General features: G+C 52.0%; 1 protein-coding gene and 2 pseudogenes across 1 annotated transcript; 1 reads left to right on the top strand and 2 right to left on the bottom strand.

Moving 5' to 3' along the window:
- LOC119696322 overlaps positions 1-18,634 on the top strand; it is a 2,199,709-nt pseudogene that overhangs the window by 104,016 nt on the left and 2,077,059 nt on the right.
- Positions 1-18,634, bottom strand: part of LOC119696323 — a 1,148,804-nt pseudogene that overhangs the window by 52,383 nt on the left and 1,077,787 nt on the right.
- LOC119696355 (olfactory receptor 14A16-like) lies at positions 1,627-2,559 on the bottom strand. Its single transcript, XM_038126062.1, has one exon. It carries the CDS (start codon positions 2,557-2,559, stop codon positions 1,627-1,629), a length of 933 nt encoding a protein of 310 aa, XP_037981990.1.

Raw genomic sequence — 18,634 nt, 5'->3', positions numbered from 1 at the left:
GATGATCTCCAAGGTGTTTTCCACCCTTGCTGATTCTGGGATTCTCCTAAACCACCCTTGGAGCAGTTGCAGGATGAGCCCTGGGCCTCCTGTTCAGATACTCCAGCAGCCCAGGTGCCTCAGCTTCTCCTGCCAGCGCCAAAGCCCATCCTGTCAGTCCTGCAGAGCCTCTGCAGCTCCTCCTCACTGCCCAGAACAGGGAGCCCCACAGGCAGACACAGCAGCCCAGATGGGCCCCCCTGGCCTGGGCTGCCTCTGGCAAGGGAGCAGCAGGAGGCACTGCAGGAGCCTGCAGACAATTGCTGCAGCACTTGTAGGATGATCCTGCTCCCCAAGGGACGTTCCCATGGTGCCAAGTCAGGAACTGCAATGGGGAGTGGGGCCAGAGAGGAAAGGGCAAACAGGGATGGGCTGTTTGCAGGGGAGGAAAAGTGCTGGGCAAGAGGAAGGAATCTGGACAAGGGAAGAGTGAAGAAAGCCAAGGTGAAGCCAAGGAAATGCTCAGGGCAGTTTGGGGGTGGCTGCCAGGCAGCCCTGGCTCTGAGCAACAGCGTCTGCAGTGGGACAGGAAACTCCCAGCTGATGGGAACAAACTTTCTGGCTGAGTGCAGAGGCCAGGACAAAGCTGAGTGCTTTCCCTGGCGTCCCCCAGCCCTTGCTGGCCCCAGGGGCTGATGGCATTTGTGCTCCCTCAGGTTCATGTCCCCACAGCAACAGCATGGGGGTGCTCCCGCCTGCTGTGTGCAATGCAAACAGGGGCTCCTGAGCCAGTGCTGCCGTGCCTGTGCCTGCAAGGATGGGGCACCTGTGTGAGCTGGGGGAGAGGCCAGGGCTGCAGAGGGGGGATGGTGTTGGCAGCTCCATGAGGACGCTCTGGAACGCTGCCCTGGGCTTTCCAGTGCACTGGGGATGGATCAGCCCCTGCTCTGCTGCTCCTTCCCGTCTCCCCAGGGCCCTTGCAGAGCCCCAGCCATGCTGTTTGCCCCCAGCCTGCCCACGGCCACCCTGGGGCTGCTCACAGGGCGTTTCTGGGCTGAGCATTGGCCTGGCCGTGTTCTTGAGAGAGCCTGGGCAAGGAGGCTGCAGCCCCCAGGCCTGGCCTGAGGCGTCAGCGCTGCCCCAGCAGTGCCCATGGCCTGTCCCTGCTGCAGCCCCGGCACTGCCACCCCCAGCACTGTGCCCGGCCCCGAGAGCACTCAGGCCCTACAGCAACACCAGGGCCACCAGGGCAGCGGGGCAGGGCCACGGCAGCAGCACTGGCAACACCAAGTGCTGCTGCTGCTGCTGGGCACAGCTGCTGGGCCAGCACTGATCTGCCCCCAGCTCTGCACACAGACATTGGTGCTGCAGCTCCAGAGGAGGCAACCAAAGGGCATCTCTGCAGAAAACTTTGCTGGGAGATCCTTTAGTTCCTTTAAAGCCACTGAGAGCGGAGCCCCTCATTGACACAGTCTGTGGCCACAGGGAAAGTGGAGAGAAGTGAAATGAGGAATGCCACAAACAATGAAAATTGTAAGTGGATAATATGAAAAAAATAAATCAAAGGAAAAGAACCCCACAACCAAACTAACAACAAGTATCTAAATGACTTTATTTACAAGTGATTTTAAGAAATTGGCCAGCAGTTTACTGTTTCTGAAAGCATCCAGTCATCAGTGTCCACACTGCAGCCTTGAGCTCCTGGTTCCTCAGGCTGTAGATGAGGGGGTTCAGGGCTGGAGGCACCACCGAGTACAGAACTGACAGGGCCAGATCCAGGGATGGGGAGGACATGGAGGGGGGCTTCAGGTAGGTCAAAAATGAGGTGCTGACAAACAGTGAGACAATGGCTAGGTGAGGGAGGCAGGTGGAAAAGGCTTTGTGCTGTCCCTGCTCAGAGGGGATCCTCAGCACGGCCCTGAAGATCTGCACATAGGAGAAAACCATGAACACAAAACAACCAAATGATAAACAGGCACTGAAAGCAATGAGCCCCAGTTCCCTGAGATAGGATTTGGAGCAGGAGAGCTTGAGGATCTGAGGGATTTCACAGAAGAACTGGCCCAGGGCATTGCCATGGCAAAGGGGCAGGGAAAAGGTATTGGCCGTGTGCAGCACAGAATAGACAAAGGCACTGGCCCAGGCAGCTGCTGCCATGTGGGCACAAGCTCTGCTGCCCAGGAGGGTCCCGTAGTGCAGGGGTTTGCAGATGGACACGTAGCGGTCGTAGCACATGATGGTCAGGAGGCAAAGCTCTGTTGAGATGAAGAAAAGAAAGAAAAAGAGCTGTGCAGCACATCCTGCATAGGAGATGCTCCTGGTGTCCCAGAGGGAATTGTGCATGGCTTTGGGGACAGTGGTGCAGATGGAGCCCAGGTCAGTGAGGGCCAGGTTGAGCAGGAAGAAGAACATGGGCGTGTGCAGGTGCTGGCCGCAGGCTACGGCGCTGATGATGAGGCCGTTGCCCAGGAGGGCAGCCAGGGAGATGCCCAGCAAGAGGCAGAAGTGCAGCAGCTGCAGCTGCCGTGTGTCTGCCAATGGCAGCAGGAGGAAGTGGCTGATGGAGCTGCTGTTGTACATTTGCTCGGGCTGCACATGGCGACCTGTTCATGGAGAAAGGAAAGCGATGTGAAAGGGGAGATACCTGTAACCAAAATCAAAGCCATTGCCCATATACCCTCCCAGGAACACATAGACATGGTCTTCAGTGTTTTCAACAGCTGAGGTTTTGTTTATAAGCTCGTCCATGTCTTTCCTGATATTCTTGGATATCAGAAACCCTCAGCATTTCTGCTTCCCTCAGGTAGAACTGAGTTCCCTGGGGAAAGATGATGTGTGGCGACTGGGGGGAAATGATCTGTCACTTCATTCTGTTTGGATTTTCTCTGGGCTTTCACTTTTCTCAAATGGAGGATGTTCACACTCCCATGTTTTCCTTCAAAGATCACCAGATATTGCAGAGAGCAGATGGATATCCCACAAATTAGCTCCACATTTGTAGCCAAACGCTCTCTTTGCTCATTTCACCAACCCAGCAGCATTTTCAGTGCCAGAACACCTCTGCCTCTCCCCATCAATCCTATAACTCAGAGAGGCTCTAGGACAGGTTTGCATCCTGGATTGAAGCTCCCCGCTTGGACTGAAATCTCAGGGAGACTTCCAAGTGTCCTTATGATGGCACTGGATTGAGGGAGATGCAGCTCCTTCCCTGGCTGCACTGACAGCATTGCCCAGAGCCAGGCACTGGGGACAGCGTCACCCTGAGCCAGCTGTGCCCCCTGCCAGAGCCCCCAGTGCCGGGCAGCTGCTCCCAGCCCTGTGCTCTGCAGAGGGAACTGGGCCCGGGGCTGCAGAGCTGCCCCACGGCTCTGCTGCAGCTCTGCCTGCACAGGAGGGGCTTCACGCCTTGGACCCCAGCCCTGAGGGCAGAGGCTTGGCTGGGGCACAGGAGGGAGGGGGCTTGTTCAGAGGGAGGGGCTGCACTGGAGGGGCTTCTGCCGGGATCTCTAAACTCTCCCTGCCACAGCATTTCTGGGTTTTGTTTTCTCCCATTCCCTGATATGCTCTCTGCTTCCTGGAGATTTTCCTCCTGCAGCTGTTTCCCTGTGCCTGATCTCTCCTTGCCAGCACTCACAGACCCCAAATCTCTGGGCACCCTCCTTGGCCTGACAGAAGCCTGCCTGTTTGCAGGGCACTGGCTGGGGGCAGGTTCTGTTTGCAGCTTGGAGAAAGGACAGCTCAGACTGAGCCTGATGGGTCCAGCAAAGGTGATGCTGCTGCTGTCCGTGGGCAGATAGGCTGAAAGCACATTAGGGATGTCCTGTGAACCTACTGATCACTGAAAGTAACAGTTCCAATGGCTCAGGTACTTTTCAGAATTCATAATTATTAATTCATTATCAACCTTTCATATTTATCACCCTTCCCTGCCCTTCTCCAATAGTAGGAAACTGAATGCAAAGTCTTTGGAAAATTCCTCATTTCTTTCAAAATCCTTGTCTGGGAAAAATTCCATGACTGATCAGAACCCCTCAGCATGTCAGAGCTTCATGAGCATTTCACCTCCCCTGCCCAAGAAATCCTCAGAGTTGTACTCACTGAGTCTGTAGGCATTGGGATGTTCCAGCTGTAGGAGATGGCTCCAGGAGCTGCAGCTGCATTGTCCTGCAGCCAGAGGTTCCTGTGCCAAGGGCTGGCAGGGATTCTGCCCCAGGCACTTCTCAGCACCTTCCCAGCCCTGACTGATTGAAGCTCTCTGTGCCTCTGTGCTGTGCCCAGGCTGGCTGCAGGCAGTGCCCCAGCCCTGCTGGGCTGGCAGAAGAGCTGCTCAGCAAGAGAAATGTGCTTTTCAAGCTCTTCTTGGTTCCCAGGAGCTGCCTCTGTGCCAGCAGCCCAGCCCAGCTCAGCAGCACAGCCACAGCACAAGGACTTTAATGACCCTCTGGGGCTTTGTGCTCAGGCCCTGAACATCAGTCCCTGAGAGGCAGCTGAAGAAACCTCTCCAGAACTCCAAGTCAGAATCACACTCCAAAGTTTCTTGGACTTTTAATGGGTCCCACTGAGGGACACAACTGAGAAAGTGTCCCCAGGCCCCAGGCAGAGCAGAGAACTGCAGGCAGTGATGACAGGTGGGGACAAAGAGAAGCCAAGGCTTGGTGCCCTGGGCCACAGCAGGCTCTGTGCCACCAAGGGCTGGCAGGAGACACCTTGTCCTGAGGCACTGGCCTCCTGGCACAGCCCCAGCCAGGCTGGCCACTGGCAGCCCCTTGTCCTGCCCTCAGCATCCCCCCCTAGCCCACATGCCAGTGGCCTCAAGGATCTGCTGGAAGGAGTCCCTGGGGAGCCTTGCTCAGCAATGGCCCTGGGGGCTCCTCAATGCTCCCAGGGACTGCAGGCTTTTCAAAGGACTTTGGCTTTTGCTTTTGCCTTGGAGTTTGTGAGAGGTTTGTGAAATCATGGACTCCAATTCTCTGCTGTAATTAGTCCCTTGAGATTCTTTCTCAGTTACAACACTCAATGGGGCTCATTAATGCTTCAGGGTAGTTCAGTTTTTTAAGGTAGTTAGTGTTTGCCTTTTGATACAGACTCGATGAGAAAGATTGTGCAGTCACAGCCTCCACTTATCTGCTTTAATTAGTCCCTTGAGAGCCTTTATCAGTAATGACACTCAGTGGGGCTCATTATTACTTCAAGGTACTTGAGTTTTTTTAAGGTATTTGATTTTTCCTTTTTGATACGGACTCTATGAGAGGTTTGTGCAATCATGGCCCCAGTTATCTGCTTTAAGGAGTCCCTTGAGAGCTTTGTACTGGCACTCCGTCGGGCTCATTAATGCTTTGAGATACTCAAGGTTTTTAAGGTACTTTGGGTTTCCTTTCCACACCACATCTCTGAGAGGTTTTTTTTGTGCCATCCTGGCCTCCAGTTCACTTCTTCAAGGAGTCCATGAGGAGCCTGTGTTGGGGATGGACCTCAGTGGCACCCATCAATGCTTTGAGACACTTTGGGGTTTTCTTGTGAATGTGACTTGTGGCAAGGTTTGTGCAATCTCCTCTCAAGCCCTGAGGTTCCAGGGCTCAGCTCCAAATGCACCACAGGGCTCATTAGGATCAAGCAAGTCCTGACAAACCATGGCTCTGCCTTGATTTCCCTCTGCTCCAGTGCAGTTCATCTGGAAGGTTTTCCTTTTACAGTTATGGAGAAACATTTCAATGAGATTCTAAGAAATATGTAATCCTATTTTAGAGCACATTTTATCACTGTTCTCTTTTGTGAAGAGCTGATTGCAGCATTCTGTGATTGATATTGATGTGGGGCTGCTCGTAAGGAGGTCTGGACAGGTCAGAGAAGTTGTACCTTGGAGCTGACCCGATGTAGACAGCCTTGCCTCACATTCCCCATCCTCATGTGAGAAAAAAATTTCACTTTCAAAAATTTAAATAGTTTCATAAGACCTTATCAAAATGCAACAGAAAAACTGAATAAAGAAAAGAACACAGTGCCAGGAGCAAAGGATTTAAGCACCATATGTTTATCTACAAAATAGATGCTCTGTCTTTTATACCTCCAGTACCTCTCAAAGTCTTTTCAATCAACTCCTTCTTCGCTGTCCAGTGGTGGAGATCACTTTCTTACAGCTTGATTGCAGGTCAGGTGCTGCCATAGTAACAAGCCCACCCTCCCAAATGCCCCAACTACTGAGGCCAGCCTGTGATAACAATGCAAGGGGGAGGGGAAAGATAACTATACATCGACAAAACTTCTCTTAACATATACTTTATATTCACCCCTTAATTGTGAGAGTCAACCATAGGATTACTCACCTATAACAAACCCCCCTTTTCTTTTTCTAGAAGTCATTTTGCTCAAACAATTAGGTCAAAGATTTTCTCTCTCTCTTGAAGGAGTCATACCAGCATCAGTTGACATGGGCAAGGACAGTGGGAACAGGAGAAAAAAAATCTCAGTTTTTCCTTAGACACACTTATTTGGAATGGACAAAAGGGCATCACAGAGGTCTGGTATGGCTTTAACCGCCATCTACCGTGCCTGTGTGGCTGCTGCCCATAGTCAGTGTATCTTAGGGGTGAGTACAAAGGCAAACTCAGTCTAGTTGAATAAACCCCTGACCAAGAAAATGCTGGAAGGCATACATGAACAACACACTGGGATACTCAAGCACAAAGTGATCAATTTCTAAAGGACTGGGGATGCATACGAATTTTCAGAATAGCGAAGCAAGTAAATTAATGGTGTGTGATATGTCAACAAGTGAATAAGAAAACCATGAGGAAAACACCCAGAGGAGGGTGAGAACGAGCCTTCAGGCCCTTTCAAAACATCCAAGTAGACTTTACTGAGCTTCCCCAGGTACAACGGTGGAAGTTTTTGCTAGTGGTAGTAGATCACTTGACTCATTGGATAGAGGTGGTACCCACTGTGAAAGCCAATGCCAATGTTGTGAGTAAAACACTTCTAGAATCAATCATTCCCCAATATGGGATGGCAAACAGGATTGATTCAGACCAGGGAACTCATTTCACATCAAAGATATTGCAGGAGGTTGTTCAGCCCCTGGGAATGAAATGGGAGTTACACACTCCATGGCATCCACAGAGTTCTGGTCAGGTTGAGAGAATGAATCAAACTCTGAAAAGAGCTCTAGTTATGCTAATGATTGAAACCCGAATGTCATGGATCAAATGTCTCCCTTTAGCCCTATTAGGAATTAGAACCCAACCCCAGTCAGATCTGGGGGTCTCACCCTATGAAATGATGTTTGGGTTACCCTTCCTGACCTCACTCCAGAAGGTTGCCCCCTGTGAGGAAGGGGAAGCCAATGCCAAGAAATATGTTCTGTCTAGAGCACAAACCTTAGAAGGGCTAAGGCATAAAGGGGAAATTCCTCAAACTACCACCCTGGATTTCAGAATCCATAATATTAATCCTGGGGATTGGGTGATGATTAAGTCATGGAGAGATCAGCCTCTAACTCCTCAGTGGGAAGATCCCTTTCAGGTACTGCTCACCACCGAATCAGCCATGCAAACTGCAGAGCGGGGATGGACTCAAGCCAACAGAGTCAAAGGCCCAGCAGAAGAACGCAAAGAGTGGACTATAACATCCAGGCTGGGTGAAACGAGATTGACTCTCAAGCAGAGACTGAAAGACAACCAGAAAAACACCAAGATGCCCAAAAAGTAGAGTCAGGCTTCCACCAACCAGCTGGAGAACTGTCTTCCTGTCTTAATGGGTGAGAATTACCAGCATCTGTTGAGGGGAAGTACACAAGGGACTGTGAAAGGTAATGGCACAGCTTCTTTAGGAAAATAAGACAAAGGAATAGAGGGCAAGACCAGGTTGGCCCCTTTGATTGCTACCAAGAAGACTCCATAGCCCTGCTGCAGGTAGCAGTCCCTCAGGCATGGTAAGGTCGGGACAAAAGGCGAGAACAGACCTCTATCATTCCTCAGTTGTCTTTTAATTCAACAGCGACTAGAGGCCAACTAGACTGAGTTTGCCTTTGTACTCACCCCTAAGCTACACTGACTATGGGCAGCAGCCACACAGGCACGGTAGATGGCGGTTAAAGCCATACCAGACCTCTGTGATGCCCTTTTGTCCATTCCAAATAAGTGTGTCTAAGGAAAAACTGAGATTTTTTTTCTCCTGTTCCCACTGTCCTTGCCCATGTCAACTGATGCTGGTATGACTCCTTCAAGAGAGAGAGAAAATCTTTGACCTAATTGTTTGAGCAAAATGACTTCTAGAAAAAGAAAAGGGGGGTTTGTTATAGGTGAGTAATCCTATGGTTGACTCTCACAATTAAGGGGTGAATATAAAGTATATGTTAAGAGAAGTTTTGTCGATGTATAGTTATCTTTCCCCTCCCCCTTGCATTGTTATCACAGGCTGGCCTCAGTAGTTGGGGCATTTGGGAGGGTGGGCTTGTTACTATGGCAGCACCTGACCTGCAATCAAGCTGTAAGAAAGTGATCTCCACCACTGGACAGCGAAGAAGGAGTTGATTGAAAAGACTTTGAGAGGTACTGGAGGTATAAAAGACAGAGCATCTATTTTGTAGATAAACATATGGTGCTTAAATCCTTTGCTCCTGGCACTGTGTTCTTTTCTTTATTCAGTTTTTCTGTTGCATTTTGATAAGGTCTTATGAAACTATTTAAATTTTTGAAAGTGAAATTTTTTTCTCACATGAGGATGGGGAATGTGAGGCAAGGCTGTCTACATCGGGTCAGCTCCAAGGTACAACTTCTCTGACCTGTCCAGACCTCCTTACGAGCAGCCCCACATCAATATCAATCACAGAATGCTGCAATCAGCTCTTCACAAAAGAGAACAGTGATAAAATGTGCTCTAAAATAGGATTACATATTTCTTAGAACCTCATTGAAATGTTTCTCCATAACTGTAAAAGGAAAACCTTCCAGATGAACTGCACTGGAGCAGAGGGAAATCAAGGCAGAGCCATGGTTTGTCAGGACTTGCTTGATCCTAATGAGCCCTGTGGTGCATTTGGAGCTGAGCCCTGGAACCTCAGGGCTTGAGAGGAGATTGCACAAACCTTGCCACAAGTCACATTCACAAGAAAACCCCAAAGTGTCTCAAAGCATTGATGGGTGCCACTGAGGTCCATCCCCAACACAGGCTCCTCATGGACTCCTTGAAGAAGTGAACTGGAGGCCAGGATGGCACAAAAAAAACCTCTCAGAGATGTGGTGTGGAAAGGAAACCCAAAGTACCTTAAAAACCTTGAGTATCTCAAAGCATTAATGAGCCCGACGGAGTGCCAGTACAAAGCTCTCAAGGGACTCCTTAAAGCAGATAACTGGGGCCATGATTGCACAAACCTCTCATAGAGTCCGTATCAAAAAGGAAAAATCAAATACCTTAAAAAAACTCAAGTACCTTGAAGTAATAATGAGCCCCACTGAGTGTCATTACTGATAAAGGCTCTCAAGGGACTAATTAAAGCAGATAAGTGGAGGCTGTGACTGCACAATCTTTCTCATCGAGTCTGTATCAAAAGGCAAACACTAACTACCTTAAAAAACTGAACTACCCTGAAGCATTAATGAGCCCCATTGAGTGTTGTAACTGAGAAAGAATCTCAAGGGACTAATTACAGCAGAGAATTGGAGTCCATGATTTCACAAACCTCTCACAAACTCCAAGGCAAAAGCAAAAGCCAAAGTCCTTTGAAAAGCCTGCAGTCCCTGGGAGCATTGAGGAGCCCCCAGGGCCATTGCTGAGCAAGGCTCCCCAGGGACTCCTTCCAGCAGATCCTTGAGGCCACTGGCATGTGGGCTAGGGGGGGATGCTGAGGGCAGGACAAGGGGCTGCCAGTGGCCAGCCTGGCTGGGGCTGTGCCAGGAGGCCAGTGCCTCAGGACAAGGTGTCTCCTGCCAGCCCTTGGTGGCACAGAGCCTGCTGTGGCCCAGGGCACCAAGCCTTGGCTTCTCTTTGTCCCCACCTGTCATCACTGCCTGCAGTTCTCTGCTCTGCCTGGGGCCTGGGGACACTTTCTCAGTTGTGTCCCTCAGTGGGACCCATTAAAAGTCCAAGAAACTTTGGAGTGTGATTCTGACTTGGAGTTCTGGAGAGGTTTCTTCAGCTGCCTCTCAGGGACTGATGCTCAGGGCCTGAGCACAAAGCCCCAGAGGGTCATTAAAGTCCTTGTGCTGTGGCTGTGCTGCTGAGCTGGGCTGGGCTGCTGGCACAGAGGCAGCTCCTGGGAACCAAGAAGAGCTTGAAAAGCACATTTCTCTTGCTGAGCAGCTCTTCTGCCAGCCCAGCAGGGCTGGGGCACTGCCTGCAGCCAGCCTGGGCACAGCACAGAGGCACAGAGAGCTTCAATCAGTCAGGGCTGGGAAGGTGCTGAGAAGTGCCTGGGGCAGAATCCCTGCCAGCCCTTGGCACAGGAACCTCTGGCTGCAGGACAATGCAGCTGCAGCTCCTGGAGCCATCTCCTACAGCTGGAACATCCCAATGCCTACAGACTCAGTGAGTACCACTCTGAGGATTTCTTGGGCAGGGGAGGTGAAATGCTCATGAAGCTCTGACATGCTGAGGGGTTCTGATCAGTCATGGAATTTTTCCCAGACAAGGATTTTGAAAGAAATGAGGAATTTTCCAAAGACTTTGCATTCAGTTTCCTACTATTGGAGAAGGGCAGGGAAGGGTGATAAATATGAAAGGTTGATAATGAATTAATAATTATGAATTCTGAAAAGTACCTGAGCCATTGGAACTGTTACTTTCAGTGATCAGTAGGTTCACAGGACATCCCTAATGTGCTTTCAGCCTATCTGCCCACGGACAGCAGCAGCATCACCTTTGCTGGACCCATCAGGCTCAGTCTGAGCTGTCCTTTCTCCAAGCTGCAAACAGAACCTGCCCCCAGCCAGTGCCCTGCAAACAGGCAGGCTTCTGTCAGGCCAAGGAGGGTGCCCAGAGATTTGGGGTCTGTGAGTGCTGGCAAGGAGAGATCAGGCACAGGGAAACAGCTGCAGGAGGAAAATCTCCAGGAAGCAGAGAGCATATCAGGGAATGGGAGAAAACAAAACCCAGAAATGCTGTGGCAGGGAGAGTTTAGAGATCCCGGCAGAAGCCCCTCCAGTGCAGCCCCTCCCTCTGAACAAGCCCCCTCCCTCCTGTGCCCCAGCCAAGCCTCTGCCCTCAGGGCTGGGGTCCAAGGCGTGAAGCCCCTCCTGTGCAGGCAGAGCTGCAGCAGAGCCGTGGGGCAGCTCTGCAGCCCCGGGCCCAGTTCCCTCTGCAGAGCACAGGGCTGGGAGCAGCTGCCCGGCACTGGGGGCTCTGGCAGGGGGCACAGCTGGCTCAGGGTGACGCTGTCCCCAGTGCCTGGCTCTGGGCAATGCTGTCAGTGCAGCCAGGGAAGGAGCTGCATCTCCCTCAATCCAGTGCCATCATAAGGACACTTGGAAGTCTCCCTGAGATTTCAGTCCAAGCGGGGAGCTTCAATCCAGGATGCAAACCTGTCCTAGAGCCTCTCTGAGTTATAGGATTGATGGGGAGAGGCAGAGGTGTTCTGGCACTGAAAATGCTGCTGGGTTGGTGAAATGAGCAAAGAGAGCGTTTGGCTACAAATGTGGAGCTAATTTGTGGGATATCCATCTGCTCTCTGCAATATCTGGTGATCTTTGAAGGAAAACATGGGAGTGTGAACATCCTCCATTTGAGAAAAGTGAAAGCCCAGAGAAAATCCAAACAGAATGAAGTGACAGATCATTTCCCCCCAGTCGCCACACATCATCTTTCCCCAGGGAACTCAGTTCTACCTGAGGGAAGCAGAAATGCTGAGGGTTTCTGATATCCAAGAATATCAGGAAAGACATGGACGAGCTTATAAACAAAACCTCAGCTGTTGAAAACACTGAAGACCATGTCTATGTGTTCCTGGGAGGGTATATGGGCAATGGCTTTGATTTTGGTTACAGGTATCTCCCCTTTCACATCGCTTTCCTTTCTCCATGAACAGGTCGCCATGTGCAGCCCGAGCAAATGTACAACAGCAGCTCCATCAGCCACTTCCTCCTGCTGCCATTGGCAGACACACGGCAGCTGCAGCTGCTGCACTTCTGCCTCTTGCTGGGCATCTCCCTGGCTGCCCTCCTGGGCAACGGCCTCATCATCAGCGCCGTAGCCTGCGGCCAGCACCTGCACACGCCCATGTTCTTCTTCCTGCTCAACCTGGCCCTCACTGACCTGGGCTCCATCTGCACCACTGTCCCCAAAGCCATGCACAATTCCCTCTGGGACACCAGGAGCATCTCCTATGCAGGATGTGCTGCACAGCTCTTTTTCTTTCTTTTCTTCATCTCAACAGAGCTTTGCCTCCTGACCATCATGTGCTACGACCGCTACGTGTCCATCTGCAAACCCCTGCACTACGGGACCCTCCTGGGCAGCAGAGCTTGTGCCCACATGGCAGCAGCTGCCTGGGCCAGTGCCTTTGTCTATTCTGTGCTGCACACGGCCAATACCTTTTCCCTGCCCCTTTGCCATGGCAATGCCCTGGGCCAGTTCTTCTGTGAAATCCCTCAGATCCTCAAGCTCTCCTGCTCCAAATCCTATCTCAGGGAACTGGGGCTCATTGCTTTCAGTGCCTGTTTATCATTTGGTTGTTTTGTGTTCATGGTTTTCTCCTATGTGCAGATCTTCAGGGCCGTGCTGAGGATCCCCTCTGAGCAGGGACAGCACAAAGCCTTTTCCACCTGCCTCCCTCACCTAGCCATTGTCTCACTGTTTGTCAGCACCTCATTTTTGACCTACCTGAAGCCCCCCTCCATCTCCTCCCCATCCCTGGATCTGGCCCTGTCACTTCTGTACTCGGTGGTGCCTCCAGCCCTGAACCCCCTCATCTACAGCCTGAGGAACCAGGAGCTCAAGGCTGCAGTGTGGACACTGATGACTGGATGCTTTCAGAAACAGTAAACTGCTGGCCAATTTCTTAAAATCACTTGTAAATAAAGTCATTTAGATACTTGTTGTTAGTTTGGTTGTGGGGTTCTTTTCCTTTGATTTATTTTTTTCATATTATCCACTTACAATTTTCATTGTTTGTGGCATTCCTCATTTCACTTCTCTCCACTTTCCCTGTGGCCACAGACTGTGTCAATGAGGGGCTCCGCTCTCAGTGGCTTTAAAGGAACTAAAGGATCTCCCAGCAAAGTTTTCTGCAGAGATGCCCTTTGGTTGCCTCCTCTGGAGCTGCAGCACCAATGTCTGTGTGCAGAGCTGGGGGCAGATCAGTGCTGGCCCAGCAGCTGTGCCCAGCAGCAGCAGCAGCACTTGGTGTTGCCAGTGCTGCTGCCGTGGCCCTGCCCCGCTGCCCTGGTGGCCCTGGTGTTGCTGTAGGGCCTGAGTGCTCTCGGGGCCGGGCACAGTGCTGGGGGTGGCAGTGCCGGGGCTGCAGCAGGGACAGGCCATGGGCACTGCTGGGGCAGCGCTGACGCCTCAGGCCAGGCCTGGGGGCTGCAGCCTCCTTGCCCAGGCTCTCTCAAGAACACGGCCAGGCCAATGCTCAGCCCAGAAACGCCCTGTGAGCAGCCCCAGGGTGGCCGTGGGCAGGCTGGGGGCAAACAGCATGGCTGGGGCTCTGCAAGGGCCCTGGGGAGACGGGAAGGAGCAGCAGAGCAGGGGCTGATCCATCCCCAGTGCACTGGAAAGCCCAGGGCAGCGTTCCAGAGCGTCCTCATGGAGCTGCCAACACCATCCCCCCTCTGCAGCCCTGGCCTCTCCCCCAGCTCACACAGGTGCCCCATCCTTGCAGGCACAGGCACGGCAGCACTGGCTCAGGAGCCCCTGTTTGCATTGCACACAGCAGGCGGGAGCACCCCCATGCTGTTGCTGTGGGGACATGAACCTGAGGGAGCACAAATGCCATCAGCCCCTGGGGCCAGCAAGGGCTGGGGGACGCCAGGGAAAGCACTCAGCTTTGTCCTGGCCTCTGCACTCAGCCAGAAAGTTTGTTCCCATCAGCTGGGAGTTTCCTGTCCCACTGCAGACGCTGTTGCTCAGAGCCAGGGCTGCCTGGCAGCCACCCCCAAACTGCCCTGAGCATTTCCTTGGCTTCACCTTGGCTTTCTTCACTCTTCCCTTGTCCAGATTCCTTCCTCTTGCCCAGCACTTTTCCTCCCCTGCAAACAGCCCATCCCTGTTTGCCCTTTCCTCTCTGGCCCCACTCCCCATTGCAGTTCCTGACTTGGCACCATGGGAACGTCCCTTGGGGAGCAGGATCATCCTACAAGTGCTGCAGCAATTGTCTGCAGGCTCCTGCAGTGCCTCCTGCTGCTCCCTTGCCAGAGGCAGCCCAGGCCAGGGGGGCCCATCTGGGCTGCTGTGTCTGCCTGTGGGGCTCCCTGTTCTGGGCAGTGAGGAGGAGCTGCAGAGGCTCTGCAGGACTGACAGGATGGGCTTTGGCGCTGGCAGGAGAAGCTGAGGCACCTGGGCTGCTGGAGTATCTGAACAGGAGGCCCAGGGCTCATCCTGCAACTGCTCCAAGGGTGGTTTAGGAGAATCCCAGAATCAGCAAGGGTGGAAAACACCTTGGAGATCATCAAGTCCAACCTGTGCCCTGACACTGCCTCGTTTCCTTTCAGCCTCCTCTTCTCCAGGATAAACAACCCCAGCTCCCTCAGCCACTCCTCACAGGACTTTTATCCGGGACCCCTCCCCATCCTTGTTGCCCTTCTCTGGACATGTTCCAGCCCCTCCATGTCCTTCCTAACTGTGGGGGCCCAGAACTGGACACAGCACTCGAAGTCCTGCCCAATGGGTGCTGAGCACAGGGGAAGAATCACTGCCCTGCTCCTGCTGGCCACACCATTCCTGATCCAGGCCAGGAGCCATTGGCCTTCTTGGCCCCCTGGGCACACTGCTGCCTCATGTCCAGCCTGCTGTCCAGCAGTCCCTGCAGCTCCCTTTCTGCCTGGCTGCTCTCCAGCCACTCTGTCCCCAGCCTGTGGCGCTGCAGGGGTTGTTGTGGCCAAAGTGCAGGATCTGGCACTTGGACTTGTTAAACCTCACCTTGTTGGATTTGGTCCCTGGATCCAGCCTGTCCAGGGCCCTGTGCAGAGCCCTCCTACCCTCCAGCAGATCAACAGTCACATCTTGGTGTCATCTGCAAATTTGCTGTTGGTGGACTCAATCCCCTTCATCCTGACCATCAATGCAGATATTGAAATCCACGCTGCCTGGCTCTGATCCCTTGGCCATCCTGTGGGTGACCTGTGGTGGCACTCAAGGTGATCTGTTCCATAACCTTGCCAGGCACCCAGGTCAGGCTGACAGGCCTGGAGTTCCCCTGATTCTTCTTCCAGCCCTTCTTGGTCATGGGGTCACACTGTCATCTCCAGCCCTCTGAGACCTTCCCACTAAGCCAGCACTGATTGTAAATGATGGAGAGCAGCTTGGAGAGCTCATCCACCAACTCCCTCATCCCCCAGGATGGATCCCATCCAATCCCATACACCTGTGAGCATCTGAGTGGCTCAGCAGGTCAGCAGCTGCTTCCTCCTGGATTCCAGGGGGCTGTTCTGCTCTCTGTGCCCATCTACCAGCGCAGGAGATTACTTGTCCTGAGGACAACCTGTCTTATTATTGAAAATTGAAATAGGCAAGGTGTTAAGCAATTCAGCCCTTTCCTTATCTTCAGTTACCATATTCTCCGCTGCCTTCAATAAAGAGTAGAGGTTCTCCTTCTCCCTCCTTTTGCTATAAATTTTTTTTACAGAAACATTTGTATTTTTCTACAGAAGCCACCAGGTTAATTCTTATTGCACATTCATCTCTCAAGTTTTCTTCCTTCATAACTTAACGACATCCTTAAACACTTCCTGAGTTGCTGCTGCTTTTTTTTCTCCTGAGTTCCCACAAAAGCTCCATGGGCAGCCAGGACAGTCATTTTCCTCACTGTCTCATCTTTTGCCGCACTGGGACAGGCTGTCAGTGGTGGATGGTTGGTGGAGACATTGCTGTGATCTTGTTGATGACCTCTCTAGGAATCTGACGCTGTCCATCTTGCCACTTTACTCCTAGGAACTGAATCCCACGAGCAGGTCCCTTTACTTTGCTCTTTTTGATGGTGAAACCAGCTCCCAGGAGGATTTGGATGATTTCCTCTCCTTTCTCAAACACTTCTGTGGCTGCGTTCCCCCACACAATGATGTCATCAATATCCTCTAGATGTTCTGGAGCCTCACCCTTTTCTAGTGCACTCTGGATCAGTCCGTGGCAGATGGTGGGGCTGTGCTTCCACCCCTGGGGCAGTCAGTTCCAGGTGTACTGCACTCCCCTCCATGTCAAAGCAAACTGAGGCCTGCATTCTGCTGCCAGAGGAATGGAGAAAAATGCATTGGCAATATCGATGGTCATGTGCCACTTTGCTGCCTTGGACTCCAGCTCATACTGGAGCTCTAACATGTCTGGCACAGCAGGGCTCAGTGGTGGAGTCACTTCATTCAGTGCACGGTAGTCCACCGTCAATCTCCATTCTCCTTCAGATTTATGCCCATGCCAAATGGGGCTCTTGAAGGGTGAGTGGGTCTTGCTGACCACCCCTTGGCTCTCCAGCTCTCGGATCATCTTATGGATGGCAATCACAGCATCTCCAGTGGTTCTATACTGTCGGCGATGCACTGTGGAAGTAGCAATTGGTACCTGTTGCTCTTCTCCCTTCAGAAGTCCTACTGTTGATGGATTCTCAGACAGTCTAGGCAAGGTGTTCAATTGCTGGACACCCTCTGTCACTACAGCTGCTATCCCAAATGCCCACTTGAGTCCTTTTGGGTCTTTGAAATACCCACTTTGGAGATAATCTATGCCCAAAATACATGGGGCCTCTGGGCCAGTCACAATAGGGTGTTTCTTCCACTCATTTCCCGTCAGGCTCACATCAGCTTCCACCAAAGTGAAATCCTGTGATCCCCCTGTCACACCAGCAATAGAAACAGGTTCTGTCCCCACATGACTTGATGGGATCAATGTGCACTGCGCACCAGTGTCAACCAAAGCTTTATTCTCTTCTGGTTCTGATGTGCCAGGCCAACGAATCCACACAGTGCAGAAAACACGGTTTTCCCTAGCCTCTACCTGGCCAGAAGCAGGGCCCCTCTAAGCCTGGATATCCTTCTTTCCCTGGGCATATGTCTTGGAGGTTCCTTCAAGGGGATCAGACATGTCATCACCATCATACCTGCAGTTTGGTTATGGGCAACTGGAGCTGCTGAAGGAATTCTGATGGGACTTCCTCTCTGAGCCCTGTCTTCCTTCAATTCACAAACCTGTTGGGCCAGAGCAGCAGCAGATTTTCCATCCCATCTCCCAATGTTTTCTCCAGAACCACGCAGGAAGAACCACAGCTCAGCTTGTGGGATGTACCTTGTCTCCCTATCTGGGGAACGTCTGCGCTGGGTACCAGAGCCTCTGATCTGTACTGCTGAGATTTGGAGAAGGTCTTCTTTAATCTCCTCTCTGAGCTTCTTATGATTCTCCTCTATCTTGTCCTCTAACTTCTGCAGACGTGTCTCCACCGCTGCGATTCTGGCATGTGTTGGGCCATGTACAGCACCTGCATATGCTCGCAGCTTCTTTGCCATATCAAGCACGGTCTCATCCCGTGTCATCCCGCTGCATTATGGCTAAAGCAGAAGCATATTCGTGTGGCCCAAGTTGTACAAGTTTCTGCCACATCACAGATGTGCATGGTACCAAGTCTGGATTCCTAGTTGTTATGTCATCTGAGAAGATAATCTCTGCCACTGCCGTTTCTCTCAGGCGTTGGATCCCTTGTTCTATGGTCTTCCACTGGGTTTGTTGCATATAGAGATCATCTGCACACAGGTACCTTTGTGCGACGCTGTCCAAGACCCGTGCCCAGAGGCTATGAGGGGTCAGCCCCCCTCATCATTCCTTGGTTGATGACAGGATCATGTGACAGGGATCCCAAATGCCTCGCCTCAGTGCCATCCAGAATTGTAGCCTCGCCTGCAGCATCCCAAAGACGGACTAACCAGCTAATTATGGATTCATCAGATCATCGGGTGTAATCCTTCCTTAAGCCACAAAGGTCCTTCAGGGAAAAGGACTCAATATTGGCTTCTGATCTTGTGCCTGTTGCTCTGACTCCTGATTTTATGTCAGGAAGTGTTGAAGGTACTTCTCCTGCATCATCATCATCATCATCATCATCATCGCTTCTAGTGCGAGTAGCAGCAGCCATTGGTTGAGGCTTATTGTCTGGTTTGGCTGCTGGCTTCAAGCCTGGGGTGTTGGCTGCAGCCTGAGAGACTGGGATAGCTGCTGATTTATCTCCCTGCCCCGCTGCCTCTGTCTGCTGCCCTAGAGTATCCAGCAGTGTGCGATAAGCATATGCCAGAGCCCAGCTCCCTGAAATGATTTTTTCTCCTCAGTGTCATCATGGTACTTCTCTTTCAGGTATTTCCCCACCTCAGCTGGGTCCTGAATTTGTTCATGGGGAAAGTCCCACACCATAGGGTCAGAGAATTCCTTCAGGATTTGGCCCATATCCTCCCATTTCCCACCCCACTCAGTATTTTCCACGCCTGGGTCTACTCCTGGGTCAGGGGTCTCATCAGCCCCTCTAGAAATCTCAGCC

The sequence above is a fragment of the Motacilla alba genome, unplaced genomic scaffold (genome assembly GCF_015832195.1).
Source record: "Motacilla alba alba isolate MOTALB_02 unplaced genomic scaffold, Motacilla_alba_V1.0_pri HiC_scaffold_28, whole genome shotgun sequence".
Classification (NCBI taxonomy): domain Eukaryota; kingdom Metazoa; phylum Chordata; class Aves; order Passeriformes; family Motacillidae; genus Motacilla; species Motacilla alba.
The sequence above is the reverse complement of the archived record's forward strand: the minus strand, read 5'-3'. Positions and strand labels throughout refer to the sequence as shown.

Bases quoted from the DNA above. Each gene is read 5' to 3' on its own strand.
- LOC119696355 (XM_038126062.1), bottom strand. From the start codon at position 2,559: ATGTACAACAGCAGCTCCATCAGCCACTTCCTCCTGCTGCCATTGGCA.